This window comes from Empidonax traillii, unplaced genomic scaffold (genome assembly GCF_003031625.1).
Source record: "Empidonax traillii isolate 1590-97213 ecotype Southwest subspecies unplaced genomic scaffold, ASM303162v1 scaffold591:size1139884, whole genome shotgun sequence".
Lineage (NCBI taxonomy): Eukaryota > Metazoa > Chordata > Aves > Passeriformes > Tyrannidae > Empidonax > Empidonax traillii.
Window position 1 is genome coordinate 172,295 of NW_020955784.1, and position 14,475 is coordinate 186,769.

At 43.7% G+C, this 14,475-nt stretch overlaps 1 protein-coding gene across 1 annotated transcript in view; it reads right to left on the reverse strand.

Moving 5' to 3' along the window:
* Positions 1-9,601: 9,601 nt before the first annotated feature.
* GCLC (glutamate-cysteine ligase catalytic subunit) overlaps positions 9,602-14,475 on the reverse strand; it is a 37,568-nt gene continuing 32,694 nt past the window's right edge. Inside the window, exons 14-15 of the mRNA XM_027898309.1 lie at positions 14,294-14,414; positions 9,602-11,306 (exon numbers count right to left, since the gene is read on the reverse strand). Of these exons, the coding sequence (XP_027754110.1) occupies positions 11,101-11,306; positions 14,294-14,414 (327 nt within the window). The 3' untranslated portion in view covers positions 9,602-11,100. The remainder of the gene's footprint in view (positions 11,307-14,293; positions 14,415-14,475) is intronic.

Genomic DNA, 14,475 nt, shown 5'->3' on the forward strand with positions numbered 1-14,475 from the left:
AGCTTCACCTGCTGTCCCCTAGCTGCAGGACACAGCCATCAGCACAGTGCTGCATAACCCAGCTGCTTCCCAGCCTCACCATGAGATCCTCCCTCTTCTCAGCACCAAGTCTGGATATTTCAACTGAGGCCATTTCCATTTTACCTCAGAAATGCTTCTTTTTTTGTTTGGTTGTTTCTATCTGCCACACAGAAAGAATCAGAGGGAGGATGGAAATTCTAGCTTTTCTTGGGAAGAAGGAATTTGCTACGTTTTTCTAGCCTGGAAAAGAGTTGCCAGTTGCATACCCAAAACCGGTTCCACTGTAGCCAGACCCAGAGAAGTTCCTACCTGCCTTGCTTCATGCCGAAGAAATGAGCTAAGAATATGAAAGCATTCCTTGACAATCACTTAACAATGTCTAAATTGGAAGGAGTGGCTTTTTTTTTTTTTTAATTTTCTTTTAAAGATAAAATTTTGCAAAGACAAAAAGGCCTTCTAGCCCAAATCACACGCCAGCCTTACATCCCTTGAACCATCAGGCTTCCCAGACACTGCCAAACTCTCCCTATTGTCTTCAACTTCCCTGGCTTTCTTCTCTTCTGCCCACTCTTGGGTTGCCTCCTGATTATCTCCTCAATTTATCAGATGGGTTAACCCTTTGGTGGGTTATTCTCATCTTCTCACCACACCTACATGTCCTGCAGGTCTCCATTTCAGCTGTCTATTCTCCTGTCTCTGAATAAAAGCAGAATTTCCTTTGCTTGCCTCCTTACAGACAATTTACAGCTTACTCACTCTTTAGGCCAGAGCAGTCTTCTTCTGCACACACTGAAATCTGAGCTGCTGGATAAACTGAGTTTGGACAAACTGGAGCTCTTCAGCACCTCCCTCTTTTCCTTCTCTCTCTCTCTCTCTTTTTTTTTTTTTTTTTTTTTTTTTTTTTTTTTTTTTTTTTTTTTTTTTTTTTTTTTTTTTTTTTTTTTTTTTTTTTTTTTTTTTTTTTTTTTTTTTTTTTTTTTTTTTTTTTTTTTTTTTTTTTTTTTTTTTTTTTTTTTTTTTTTTTTTTTTTTTTTTTTTTTTTGTGTCTGCCTTCACAAGTTTTTTGTGTCTCTTCCACAGCTTTGCATCCTATGGGTGCAGGGCTGCTCACATGGAGATGCAGAGGGGCAGGCAGGTCAACAGGGTAAAATCAGGTGGTAGAGTTTATGCAGGAGCAAAAGAAGTAGCCGGACAGGAGACTCAACCATGGAGATGTGCTACCTGGGGAGAGGAGCAGGGAGGCAGGGTGTTGTCCTGAAGAAGAAGGTAAAGCTGGCAAAGAGGGAAATAGTAATGAAATTAGCCTTTTTCCCTGGAAACCATCTTTGCAGTTTCTCCCAACTAGGTTTAGCTTTGCTTCTTGGAGCAGGCAGAGCTCATGGGAGCACTAGGACAAAGGAGCTGGGATATGATGGGTACCTGTTATTGAGATTTTTCTTCTATTCCTATCCCCACAGAAATCATCAGGGAAGTCACAGAACTGGGAACTTGGTGTTATGTCAGTGTTTCCTGCTCCACTGAAAATATTTTTGAAAGTAGCTGCTAAATAAGCAGCTCCTATTGTGGGGCCTGTCATAGCAGCTGATCTCCAACTGGAGATATGCCATGAAGACACAGCACTAGTATTTATTGATTTCAGGACTGTCTCTAATGTCCTCTGGGAGGTACACGCCACCTGTGGTGTCCCAGGACACGGTCCATGACAATGTCTTTTCATGACAGGTACCAGAGAAACACAAATCTGGCTGATTTTGAGCCAGTGGGCTCCAACAGTAAAAGTTGTTTACAAGGAAGTAGCTAGTACAGACCCAGTTTATATACCCTTTGTATTTGTTGATGATAAAAGATAGGAAATGGGTGTACATAGGCTGTCACTATCTCATCCCTCTCAAACTCTGGGCACAGCTGAGGAAAAGTTGTAAAGAGAGAGCAGTTCTGTGACAAAATCTATAATAATACTTTTCACTTCAACTGCAGTGAGAGCATCAGACTCACCACATCACATCATGCTGTGGACACGTCTAGAACAGCATCTGTTTGCTGTACCTCAGCTCTGTGGTGTTGTAGCATGTCACTGCAACAGCAAACTTGGCACCAAATCTTTCACATTACAAAGCTCTGTTGGCTGCATCAAGACAAAAGGGAGATAAAACCTCCCTTTCAGGGTGGGAAGCAGAGCTAGAAAGAGAAAACTGTTCCGCTGACATCCTGACCGCTGATGTGCCTGGCAGATGATCCCCTCTGGACAGCATGGTCCTGGAGGATGTGTTCTGGAGCTGTTCTCCTCTGGAGAACAGCTTGCTGTGGTATATCTTGAAAACCAGTACAGAGCTTTGTACAAACTTACAAGCACAGAAGGCACACAGTGAGAAACATGGCAGCCTGCAAAGCTTTTCCCTGGATACTCTTGTTGCACAGTTGGAATCCTCTGAGTTTCTTCTGTTTCTTCCTTTCTGTTCTGTAGATTTCGCTTTTCCAAGGTAGGATAAGAAATGCTTTGTCCTAGCACTGGGTTGGGACTCAGGGCTTTACACGCTTTATCAGCTCAAGGCAAGGCCAAACATGCCACGTTGCTGGAAGCCAGAGTCACAGCTGGAGGAACTGAAGTGGGTGCATGTCTGCCTTCTCCCCTCCTGGCCATGCACCTCTTTGCACCCCTGTGGCCTGAGTGGGAATGGTCAGGCACTGATGACACCACATGTGTTGGGATGACTGGGAAGTGGAAAGTCAGCGACACGTGGGCACTCCCTTCTGAGCTCTGCTTTTCTCATGTGCCTCTGGAAATGGCTGAATCCCTGCCCCTGCAGAAGTTTTGGGATGTGTGCCAGTCGGTCTGCACCGCGAATAAAGGGAAAAAGACAAAAATCTGAAATATGCTGATTTGTGCCACTCTCTGTGGAGGCCTGGGCAGATGTTTTTAAAACAGTGAAGTTTATTGCTAGAACTGATTATTTTAAGAGCAAGAGCTAACTCTATTTAAAAGGGGGATTCTCCTCCTCACCTCACATGATTGTTTAGAAGGTGTCATGTCCAGAAGCACTGGTATATTAAACACTTTAATTTGGACTGTGGTAGTTTCGCTCTCAGCAGAGTAATTGTATGGCTGAAACAAATGTTGGAAAGGGACAGTCTGGTTCTGTTCTCAAGCCTGTGCCACAGAGTGCCTTTAAGCACACACAGAGGGTCTACCCTGCTTGTAGGGCACCTACACAGCACGTCTGCCTGGAGGTCTCCCGCTTAGGGTGACCCTCGGGCAGCCTCATCACTGACTTCGGCTTCCCTTCACGCCTTCCCGATGGGAATGCAGCAGGCAAGGGTTGCGGGGTCACAGTGGCTGCTCCACTGAGTGACCCCACAGGGACACCAGGACGTGAGGAGTTTGCACTGGCTGCACTGCTTGAGGATAAGCCCATGAGTAGCAACTCGGGCATAAATCCACAGAGGATTTTGAAGTGGAATACCGCTGTGGATCTGGCTCTTTTTTCCCCTTTATTCCCCTGAGAACAGCTATTTTCTCTTCCAGCTCACTGCACTGCCTCTTACCTTAGGAGGACACCTAGGGCTGGCCCCGGGCTTAGCAATGAGCTTCGTCCAACCTCATCCCCACACTATGAGCACACCCCAGCGAGAACGAGAACCCTGCCTGGTTTTCTGCTCTCTGTGCCGAGGTTATTTCACTTTGCTGGCGATGTTCACACCGCTGAAGCTCGGGGATCAATCACATCGCAGTTCATATTACATCGCTCTGTTTCATCCTGTCGGGTGAGAAACAGGCAGAAATGGTTTGTGATCAGTGGTCCAGTTTGTGCCCAGCCACATCTCCTGCTCTCCACAGTCTGGGGCGGGGTCTGGAGAGCTGGCTGCTGGCTTGGCCTGTCTCCAGTAACATACCATGCCATCCTCTGTCCTACTGCTCTGTAATATCAGATGCCCTGCAGCTGATAACAGAGGGATGAGTAATGCACAGGAATGCTGCACGGTGGGATGAAGGGTAGGAAATGTGGTGGTGGCAAGCCTTGCTTCTCCTCAGCAGAGAGGTTTTGTTTTTTTCTGGAAGGCTTTCCTGTTTTTCATTAGGCAGCCGAGTGACGGTCTCTGGGCAAGGAGTCCTAATCTCTTACACTGCCAAGAAAAACACGGCAAGTTCTTGGCCTCTGAATGCCCATGTTGTGAGTAAGCTGGCAAGGATAAGATGTCCAGCTCTGTCTGTGCATGCACGGATGGGAACAGACGGGAAGGCACATAGTCCAACATAGAAAATGGTTGAAGGGAAAGAAAAAAACGAACTGAAAAGTTTTGGAGAACTTGAGGTCATCTTGGCACAGATGCTTCCCTAGTGCAAATCAAAGAGCAGGGAGAAAATGGAACGTCTCAGAGATGGCTTCTCTCCTTCCTTCTTTCCTCCTCGCTGTCCCCAGCCACCTCTTCTGAACATGACCTGCCAGAACAACACACAGCAAGCAACTCCTTGCTGCCACAGACTGGCTGTAGTCAGATAACAAGGCACCCTTTCAGATCTTCCATCAAAATCTGTACTATCATCCTGTACTATCAGAAAAAAATCTGCTTACATTTGATCTAATTGCATTGAGTAGGAGCTTGGACTTTTTCCAGAGTAAGAACAGTTGTTGCTTAAATATTTTATAAGCTAGCATTTTTCCAGCCAGAGCACAAACACTTAGAAGTCAATGATGAGGAACCATCATGCACCAGCACTATTTTTGAGCACAGTGTGTCTCTGGGTATTACCTTCACTTTCCTTCACTGGGAAGTGAAGGAAAATTTACTTTTTACCTTCTCACTATCAGCATGATTTTAGATTTCCTTTTGGGCCATCTCACAGGGGTAGTTTTTTTGAGTAACTTTGAGATACACAACTCAATGTAAGGGCTAAATTAACAGATTGTTTTCTAAGACTGAGAAAGTATAGCCATTTCTTGCTTAACATAAACCACATTATATCACACAGCAATTTGTAGCTAGCATCTGTGGACAGTTACACTTTTCTTCTGGAAAGACATTGGGTTGTTCAAAGGGAGATGAGATGCTGCCAATCCCATCCCAAGTCCTTGCAGCAGGGATGGCAGGGTGAGTGGTGCAGCAGCAGGACCCTTCAGCTGCAGGGCGCTCCGTGGGGCTGCTGCCAGCACCTGGAACCTGCCAGTGGCCCCAGCCACGTGTGGTGCTAGAGGAGACCTCATTATTTCTGTTCAGCACAATGGTATCTCAGCAAGAAGGACCCAGAAACACCCCAAGGGGAGTGTGGCTCAGCAGTGCTGCCTGCAGCTCTGCAAGGTTCATCTTCAGGGCTACCCAGCTTACAGCCTTCTCACTCCCCTAGTTTACACAACCTAGCTGGGATGGAGGAAATCAAATAAATCAGCGGTATTTTCAGGAAACAATTTCTAATATAATTTTTCCATATAATTTGGAATAAATATTTGATAAAGTCCTACCAGAAACCAAGTGGGCTTCTGTCTTGTTCCAGTGAATAGTGCATTGGGTTTGCATGGCAAGGTTTTTGTATAAGGGGTGGCTTCTGTGAGAAGCTGCTAGAAGCTTCCCCCATGTGTGACAGAGCCAATACCAGGTGGCTCCAAGATGGACACACTGCTGGCTGTAAAGTAAGATACCCAGAAAGTAATAAAGTAAGGTATCTCCAGAAATGCCAAGGCAGTGGAAAGAATTCAAAAGTTTATTTAGAAGGCCAGAACTCGAGAAACTAACAAATACCTCACAGTGCTGTTAAACACTGGGCCCCAGGGAGAAAAAGGCAAGTTCCTGCCCTCTCCAGGGCCTTTAGTATCCTCTCTGTATCCTCCCCCATCTTCCAAGGCCTCTGTGCATGTCTGTTAGGGTTATCTGTCTCCGGCGCAGCAGAGATAACACAGCTCTCTCTGCAACCCCCTCTGCACTGCAGAAGGGAAAAAAACCAACATATAACCCTCTCGAGAAGGCACTTGGCAGGCTTCCTAAGCAAAAACAATTTTCTAGCTTTACCGTTAAAAATTCTTCTGAAAGCACAACTACTCCCTAAACTGGCCACGGCTGAGCCCATCAGCAGTGGTGGTAGCACCTCTGGGATAAACATATTTAAGAAGGGAAAAAACTGCGCAATAGCACTGCAGCCAGAAGAGAGGAGTGAGAACACGGGAGAGACACAGCTCTGCAGGCACCAAGGTCAGAGGAGGGGGAAGAGGTGCCCCAGGTGTGGAAGTAGATCGTTCCCTGCAGTTTGTGGTGAAGACCATGGTGAGGCAGCCTGTCCCCCTGCAGCCCATGGAGCTCCACAGTGGAGCAGATACCCACATGCAGCTCCTGGAGGACCCCACTGAAGCAGATGGATGTTCAAAGGAGGCTGTGATACCATAGGAAGCTCACACTGGAGCAGGCTCCTGGCAGGACATGTGGCTCCACAGGGGATCCACGGTGGAGCCCTCGGTTTTAAAATTTAGTTTTTATTTCTATTACACTACTCTGCTTTGATTGGTAATAAGTTATTTTTTAATATACTGCTACATACAGGCCCATCCGTTGGGGGGTACCACTGGCTTCCTAGTACCTACCCAAGTTCTTTGGAGCTCTACTGGCATTCTTAATGTTGTTCTACAGCTCAGAACCCCAGAGACAAACTAAGAAATTGCCCGAGAGGAGGTGATGTAAGTTCACTGAGGCACAGCAGTGCATTTATATTGCATACAACTATATGTAGCAGAAAAGGAGGGAGGTTTGGGAACAGAAGCTTGGGACACTGCACTTTGCTTTTAATGCAAACATCGTAATTCACAGTAAACTTCAAGACCCTGGGGAAGAGCACAGTAGAGCAGAAGTTTGTGTGGTTTATCCCCAGTGGCAGGGAGAGGTGTGAGTTCTGCTGCTGCTGCCACTCCACGGCTCTGCTCAATGGCTGCAGGAACCGCCACCAGGAGGCACCAAGGAAAGCACCCACGCACCCACCCCAGGCTGATCTCGACACTGGCCCACAGCCACCACAAAAAGCTACGCGGTGGCACTCACAAGGATTTGAGTTTCACTGAGCTGTTTTACCCAATTTTTGTGGCCTTCAAAGGAAGGTACAGATAACACTTCTAATTTTTCCCAAATGAAGTGCTGGAAAAAAGCCCTGTTGCTGTCGTAGCTATGTACAGGGAGCACTGCATGAGTGGGGAGAAGAGACTGGATCAGAACCAGAGAAATACTCAGTTTGGATGCTCTCACTGGGGATTACTGCCCTAAATTCACCAGCTACAGCACTGGAGCTCTAGCTCTGTATAAGCTTTAAGCAACTATGGCTCTCATTGCAGCCAGTCCCATCCAACACCAAATTCTTGCACTGCCTTTGCCAGAGTAAGCCCATGGTTCCAGCATGTTTTCAGAAAAAACCCAAAATTTTCAGGAGGGTTTGCATAGGGATTTTCACTTATTTAGTACTGCATAACCTTAACAGAGCTATTTAATTTCTCTTTGCCTCATTGCCCCTTATTCTTCCCTGGTTTCTTCTGCAGAATTCAGAAAGCACTTTGATGTCTCATGATGTTGTGTTTTGGTTATTTTATGCCAATACAATATTTTGATTATATGATGTTTTACATAAGAAAAAGCTAAGGACCACTTTCCCCTCACCTGAGGAGTGGGAGATGCAGGAGGTGGCTGTCGTGGGAGCTACCAGTGTTCTTTCCCACCTGACCTGTATAAGTCAAAGACACCATAAATCAGTTCCTACTTTGCAGCTCATTGAATTCTGATAAGAGGAAATGTAAAGCATATAAAACATAGTCAGAGGGGGAAAACCCAATACCCCACCCTCTTGCTCACGGTGATGCTATGCAGGCTGTAGGAGAGCAATTGGGGGAACTGGGAAGAGACCTAGCTGTGGAGGTCAGCTGACTCCTGGCCTTCTCTTCCCTTCCCTTGCCTTGCCTTCCCTTCCATGTCCTTCCCTTCCCTGGCCTTGCTTTGCCTTGCCTTCCCTTCCAACAGCTTGTATGGTGCTCTGCTTCCCATTTGTTGCTAAAACAGTGTCAGTGACCCACCGGGGCTGGGGCTGTTGCTGAGCAGGGCTTGCACAGTGGCAGGGCCATCGCTGTTTCCTACTCTGTCCCTGGCTCTTGGAAAAGAATTGCAGAAATCCTTTCCTGCTGAAACCCAGCTCACACTATCTAGATAAATGCTGCAATAACCTCAGCTGTCACAGCTCCCGTGACCAACTTCCTGTGCAGGAGGAAGACACCACCTAGCAGGATCTGCCTCTCCAATTCGCTGCAAAACACATCAGTGCAGCAAATATAATCCATTTAAAAACAGTAAACAAAGTAACTGCAAACAAGAAACTTTTAAGTGCAACTAGTTTCAGAGGTCAGGTTGCTTTTATGGGACCAAAGTATTGTATGAAGCTCTTGCTGCACCACTTCCAGAAGGGCAAGCTGCTTGCAGAGCTCAGTGCACACACAGAAGGAGCTATGTTTCAAGGATTTAGGCCATAATAAAAGCATGGCTAAAATAATCCAGAAATAAATACACTTGTATAGGCAAGTACTCTGACTCTAGAGAAAACTGGCATCAGAGTACTGTTTATAGCATCAAGACCTCTGGAAATCACAACAGGATTTAGCTGAAAACTGATGGGAAGGCATGAAACTATATTACTGGGGCTGAACTGGGGCCAACACATCAGCAATCAGAGGAAGTGCCATTACAGATACACTCCTAAGTATTTGGATAAGGAATCAATCACAGTTCACCTCAGCTACCTGATACTTCTTCCCCTCCCTTTTTACTCAGGTGACTGTTGGAAAGGTCATTAATCCCATGAAAGCACTTGATGACTGCAGGACCAAAAATCCCAAATTCATAGCTCAAGGGAGTTTCTCATGTTCTCTGCAAAAGGTCAGCCAGAGCTTGAGGCTTGCCCTAGAGTTTGCTTCCCCACCTCAGAGTGGGTGCAGATACCACAGAGCCACCTATAAGGTGTATTCAAAACCAGTAGCAAAATTTGCCTCCCCTCCCTGCAGCAACTCTGGTTTGCCCTCGTGAGAGCCCTCACTGTGCCACACTGTAAAAAACAGGCTGGAGCATATATCTTAACTCTTCATCTCGTGAATGTAAACTGCGTAGATACTGCAACCATGTATGCTTCAACAAACAGCAGCAGCTCTGTGCTTGATGCCTCTCATCCCTTCTGAAAATATGCATACAAGAAGTCATGAGGGAAACTTCAAGCCACAACTTTTAGGGCATCATGACAAAATATTCTCTCACAGGACACACAGAAACCAAAAGGGTAATTTAATATCAGCTGAAAGGGAATAAGGACAGGTTTTGATGCAGCACCAGCGGGAAAGCACTCTATTTTTAGGGGTCTTCCAAGCACAGCGGCTCATGCTGTGTAATCAGCCAGATGCTACCTTGACAAAGGGCAAGGACTTCTCTGTTGCAGGGGTGGGCAGATCATTTGCCATTAATCCTGAGAAGGTCCATGGTGAAGAAAGTGAGTCTGGATGAATTGTACTTGCCAGGAATACAGCTCCACCTTTTTTGAATCTGAAAATGTGGGCTCAAGTCATGCAAGTGACTAACAACATACTGCAAATTTTATTTTTATTTCCTTATTACAGAAACTAAATCAGTATATACCTACATCTTAAGTAAAACAAATTCACCACTGCAGAAAAAGAGCATTCTTTTTATTCTCTAAAGAACACCTGTGAACACAGAACAAAGTCTAATTCAGTACATAAAAGCTTCTTCTTAGTGCACCTCTTCATTGCAGTTTCTCCATTAGTTCTTTTAAAAAAATCATTACACCCCAGGTATTTATATATGCTTGCATTGAGCTTTGCATCGTCTACCCATAATGCAATTCACATCTAGAAGTCAGTTAACAAGCTAAATCAAAAAGGCCCCTTTAAGTTTGCTTTATTTACAGTTGCAATGGCTAAATTTTAAATACTTTACAGTCACTCCCAGCACCTGCTCCAAATTCAAACGATTAGTGCATTCCGAAATTTCTCTTTCTAACTATTTTCTAGAGGGGATTAAGTTTGTCCAAAACTACAGCTATGTAGGTACCCTCAGCTGCCAATATAATGTACCTTTTAGGAAACCAACATGCTGACAAAAATATTTATAGTAATGAATGACAAAACAAGAAACTCATCCTTTAGGAAGAACGGACATGAGTTTGGTTTTGTGCTGCAGTCACTGTCGACTGTGGGAACATCAGCAATGTGGGAGAAGCAAGAATCAAGGAATGCTGAAGTCCAGAGTGATGGTATCTCTTAGTGAAAAGAGCTTTATGCTCAGATCTCATTTCCTCCTCTATTTCACCACATCTCCCATTACTACTTTTTTGTTAAACCATTGGGCAAATTTCTGAACTGCGATAACACATAGATTTATTTCAGAGCGGAAGAAAATAATGATGCATCTGCAGGCAGGCTGACTTGCATTATCTGAATAAAGACAGATCTGTTCCTCTGAGTTTTACAGTTTAAAAGTAGATGCAGGTCTTGTGGCAACTGAGAAACTGCTGTAAAGATTAACAATTAGGATGCACACGCATTTATCTGTTCTTACATACTTTCAAAAGCCGAATGAAAGGAAGAATTTTCTGTGATTCAGGTAGATCCAGAAGAATTGTTTTTTCTTACACAATAAGGTAAATTACTTAGCACATTCCAGGTTAAAAAAATTACAGTAAACATTCAGTAACTGGAATGCATATAATATACAAGTACCATTACATTTACAAAGCTGTTCAGGGCGATTTTTCTTTCTAGAATAAGCATAAAAAAGTTACAAGCTAATTCACAATAACTTTAGTTACAATGTTATTAAAATACATTGATGTTAATCATAAAAATATTTTACTATTTACATGTATATTGTATAAACCTTAGCAATAAGAATATGTCTATTTCAGGATGTCTTAAACGAATATTTAGGCAGATCGGCCCATATTATAGTGCAGTAACCCTGTTTTGGTCTTCACACCACGAACTGTACCAGATTCACAGCATCTTTGCTAATGCTTTGCTAAAAGGCTTAAACTTTTTTTTTTATTTAAGAAGCATTCATTCATTACAAAGAGTCAGTTTTGTTTCCACTTTGTTTCTTATTAAATCCCACCCCCAACAGTTCAGGACACTCTGCCTGGCCTTGTGCGATTTGGTTGCATTTCCAAATAAGGCTGTAATTCATTTCATCAGTTATCACACTATCTTGCTTGTAGGCTGGATGCTGTGCGATAAATTCCCTCATCCATCGAGCAACTGTCATTAATTCTCCTGTGGGCAAGGGGAAGTCAAATGTCACAGTTTATATATCTAATGTCCTAATATAATATAAATATATGTATATTATATATAATATAATGTCCTAATATAATAATATCTATCTAATGTCCTAAACATTTCATTTAACAAAGAATCTGGCTGAGATGAACCAACAGACACCTCTACACAACAATATACTACAAAATAATTTTGTAGTTCATCCATCCAGGTTGGCTGCTAGTTTTGATCTGTCTACCTTTGCTTACTATTCTTTCGCCCTCTGGCAGCTTCTCTAGCAAAAAATAGGCAAGTTCCCAATTTTACCAACTTCTGGTTTGTACACACTGCCTCTGCTTCACTACACAGTTCTTGAGGTGATCAGCAAGTGCCTAAGGCTCCCCAGCACTTCTATACAGGGTCACTGAAGAGCACACACCACTTGCAGAAGAACTGACATTCCTACAAAGTAGCAGCTGGAGGCCAGATGGACACCAGTGTTCAGGCTGCTAAATCTTGCTCCTGAATGCAGCATATGCAGGCAAAGCTTAACTACTACAAATTTAAGGTAACTGACAGCAAGACATTAAGATAGGCTGATGGGATGCTCGAAAAGCCTAGCAAAACTTTCATGGCTAGCTACTGGAACATCAGTTTCCTCATGAGAATGCAAAGAGTCAAGGGCTTCTACCACAGAAGTCTTCAGTTTAAGAATATTATAAAAAGCAAGAGGAATCAAGTTAGAGAAAGCACGGAGGAACACACAAATAAAAAGTAAAAAGCATCAAAGACTGTTTAAAAATATGCTAGCAGTGGTTTTGAACAGAGGTAAATGAACACAAATCATAAAAATTGCAAAAAATACAGGAAAGAAAAGCAGAATAATAAAGGTTATTAGAAATAAAAACGTCCTTCAAAAAACGGAAGTCATATTTTAAAGAATGAAGCCAGAATTTACACTTCTATAGAAGGAGAAGGCAGAAAAAAAACAAGACCCAAGAAATGATTTTATTGAAGACCCTAAACACTCGCAGGAAAACTTTCTCATACCAACGAGAAGCAGCAGGCCTGCAAGAAAAGCAGTGGAACCAGGAGATGAGCAGAGCGAGGCATACAAAAAAGACACATTCCTGGACTGAAAGCCGTACAGGCTGTCTGTCTGTGCAGGAGGAGCCGGGAGCAGTCGAGTGCACAACACAGACACCTAGTGGCCAGGCAGCCCAGGCACTCCCCATCCTTGTCACCGTGTAAACCTGCAGCACAGCCTGGGGCTCTCCAAGAACATACAGGGATAAGGCACCACAGACTGACAAAAGGTGTGAGACAACTTCCAAGCAAGAAGAGACAAGACAAAGGGAACTGCAAGCTCAGAAGCAACTGAAGTTGTTCCAGAAGTACTGGAAAAGTCTGTACAGTTATGAATGTTGATGAGAATTGAATAGAAAAACATGCTCGTACAACACAGGAACTAGAAGTCATATCATGGAGTAACTGGGAAGAGTATTTAAACTAAACACTCAAAACTACAGGAACTACTTTTTTTAAGTGCATATAATAGAACTGTGGCATTTCTTATTGTATGACTTTATGGGAACCAAAAGCGTAACTACTTCAAGAAGGGCAAGGCAAAGAGCATGGAAATCACATTTGTGAATGCTCATCAAGCACTGTGACTATTGCACCAGCGTCAGCCGAGACAGCTCCCATGCTGCAGGCAGCAGGGAGCCAGGAGAGCACACCAGGACAAGGATTGCTTGATATTGCTATCTCAATACTGTTCTCATTAATATTTGGTGGTGGTCAGCACCTTCTGCCTGCCTACCAAATCCATGGTCTCATGGTGTGGTGGCAGTCACACACCACCTAGACAGGGACCAGGAGGGCAATAGCCAGCTGCGCTGCAAGGGAGGATGTAACTGAAGCTCGGATGGATGATATCAGGGCAAGGTTACAGCCACAGCAGCTAAGGTGTCAGTGTTTAACTGACGAGTGCTGTGTTCACCATTTGAGGACAGAAATCAGAAAAATGGCCACTCTTTGTGGACTTGACAAGCTAGACAGGCTGCAGATCAGGAATATTTAAGATTGAGAGTAAACTGGAATAATCTAAAGCTACAGATCAGGAATATTTAAGATTGAGAGTAAACTGGAATAATCTAAAGCTCACAACTGAGAAACATCATGGCACAGGAATGCAATATTTAAGTTTAAAATTGGGGGGGGGAAGTCTTGAATTACAAGACTAAAATTATCTAGTTAAATTTACTGCAAGGCAGGTGTTCACGGGATTTGCACAGAAAAAGTTAAAAAACTGCTAAAGTCTGTGCTAAATGCCCAGTTCTGAATTGAAGTTTAGCCTTCATCTTTTACTCATTATACTGCTGCACTTTAAGAAGAAAAATAAAGAGCCTTTATACCACCTGCCTTCAAAAACACTGCAACATGGGAAAGACAGTGGAAGAGCCTGGTTTGCTCTGTGTTGAAGGAGTTTTGCTACTTACAGAAGGGGTTTCTTATCAGGGAGCTAAAGCCTATGTCCTACGCTCTAGCACAGCTGAGTTTAGACTTATGAATGCTTTGGAGCAGCATGCTTTGCAGTCACACCAGTAACACTGAGCAGGCTACCAGACCCAGCCTCACTCTTACACCTCCCAAGGGACAGAGAAAAGTGAATTAATGTATGTACAAACTACTACAAAGTGGACAATACACTGGCAAAAGCAGCCGTAAGTGGTGCTGAAAAGAGAGATCTTGGAGTGGACAAACACTACCCTCTAAAACGTAATTGTTACTTTATTGGTTACTAATTTAAGTTCTAAAATGGATCACTAAACATTAATAATCAAAATTAAACAGGATCAGATTAAAGGCAGAGAACACACTCCAGTCCTTTGCTTTTATGATTCAACACTTAAACCAGACAGCCACCACTGCCATCAGTTTTACCTAACTGAAAGTAGGAAAATGCCAGGAAAATCATTGTCCAGAAATGTCAAACATACCAGAGGCTCTCTTTTTTATTAGCTTCAGGTAGTTTAGGATGGTGCACCTTGTGTCCACATCCACTTCCATGTTTTCAAGATAGGAATTCAAAACTGGGATCAAACCAGGAAAGACTCCTTCCTGTGTAAGAGAACAGAATCAGCATAAAACACACTCAGTCCTGGTTTCTGGAAGGGTAGAA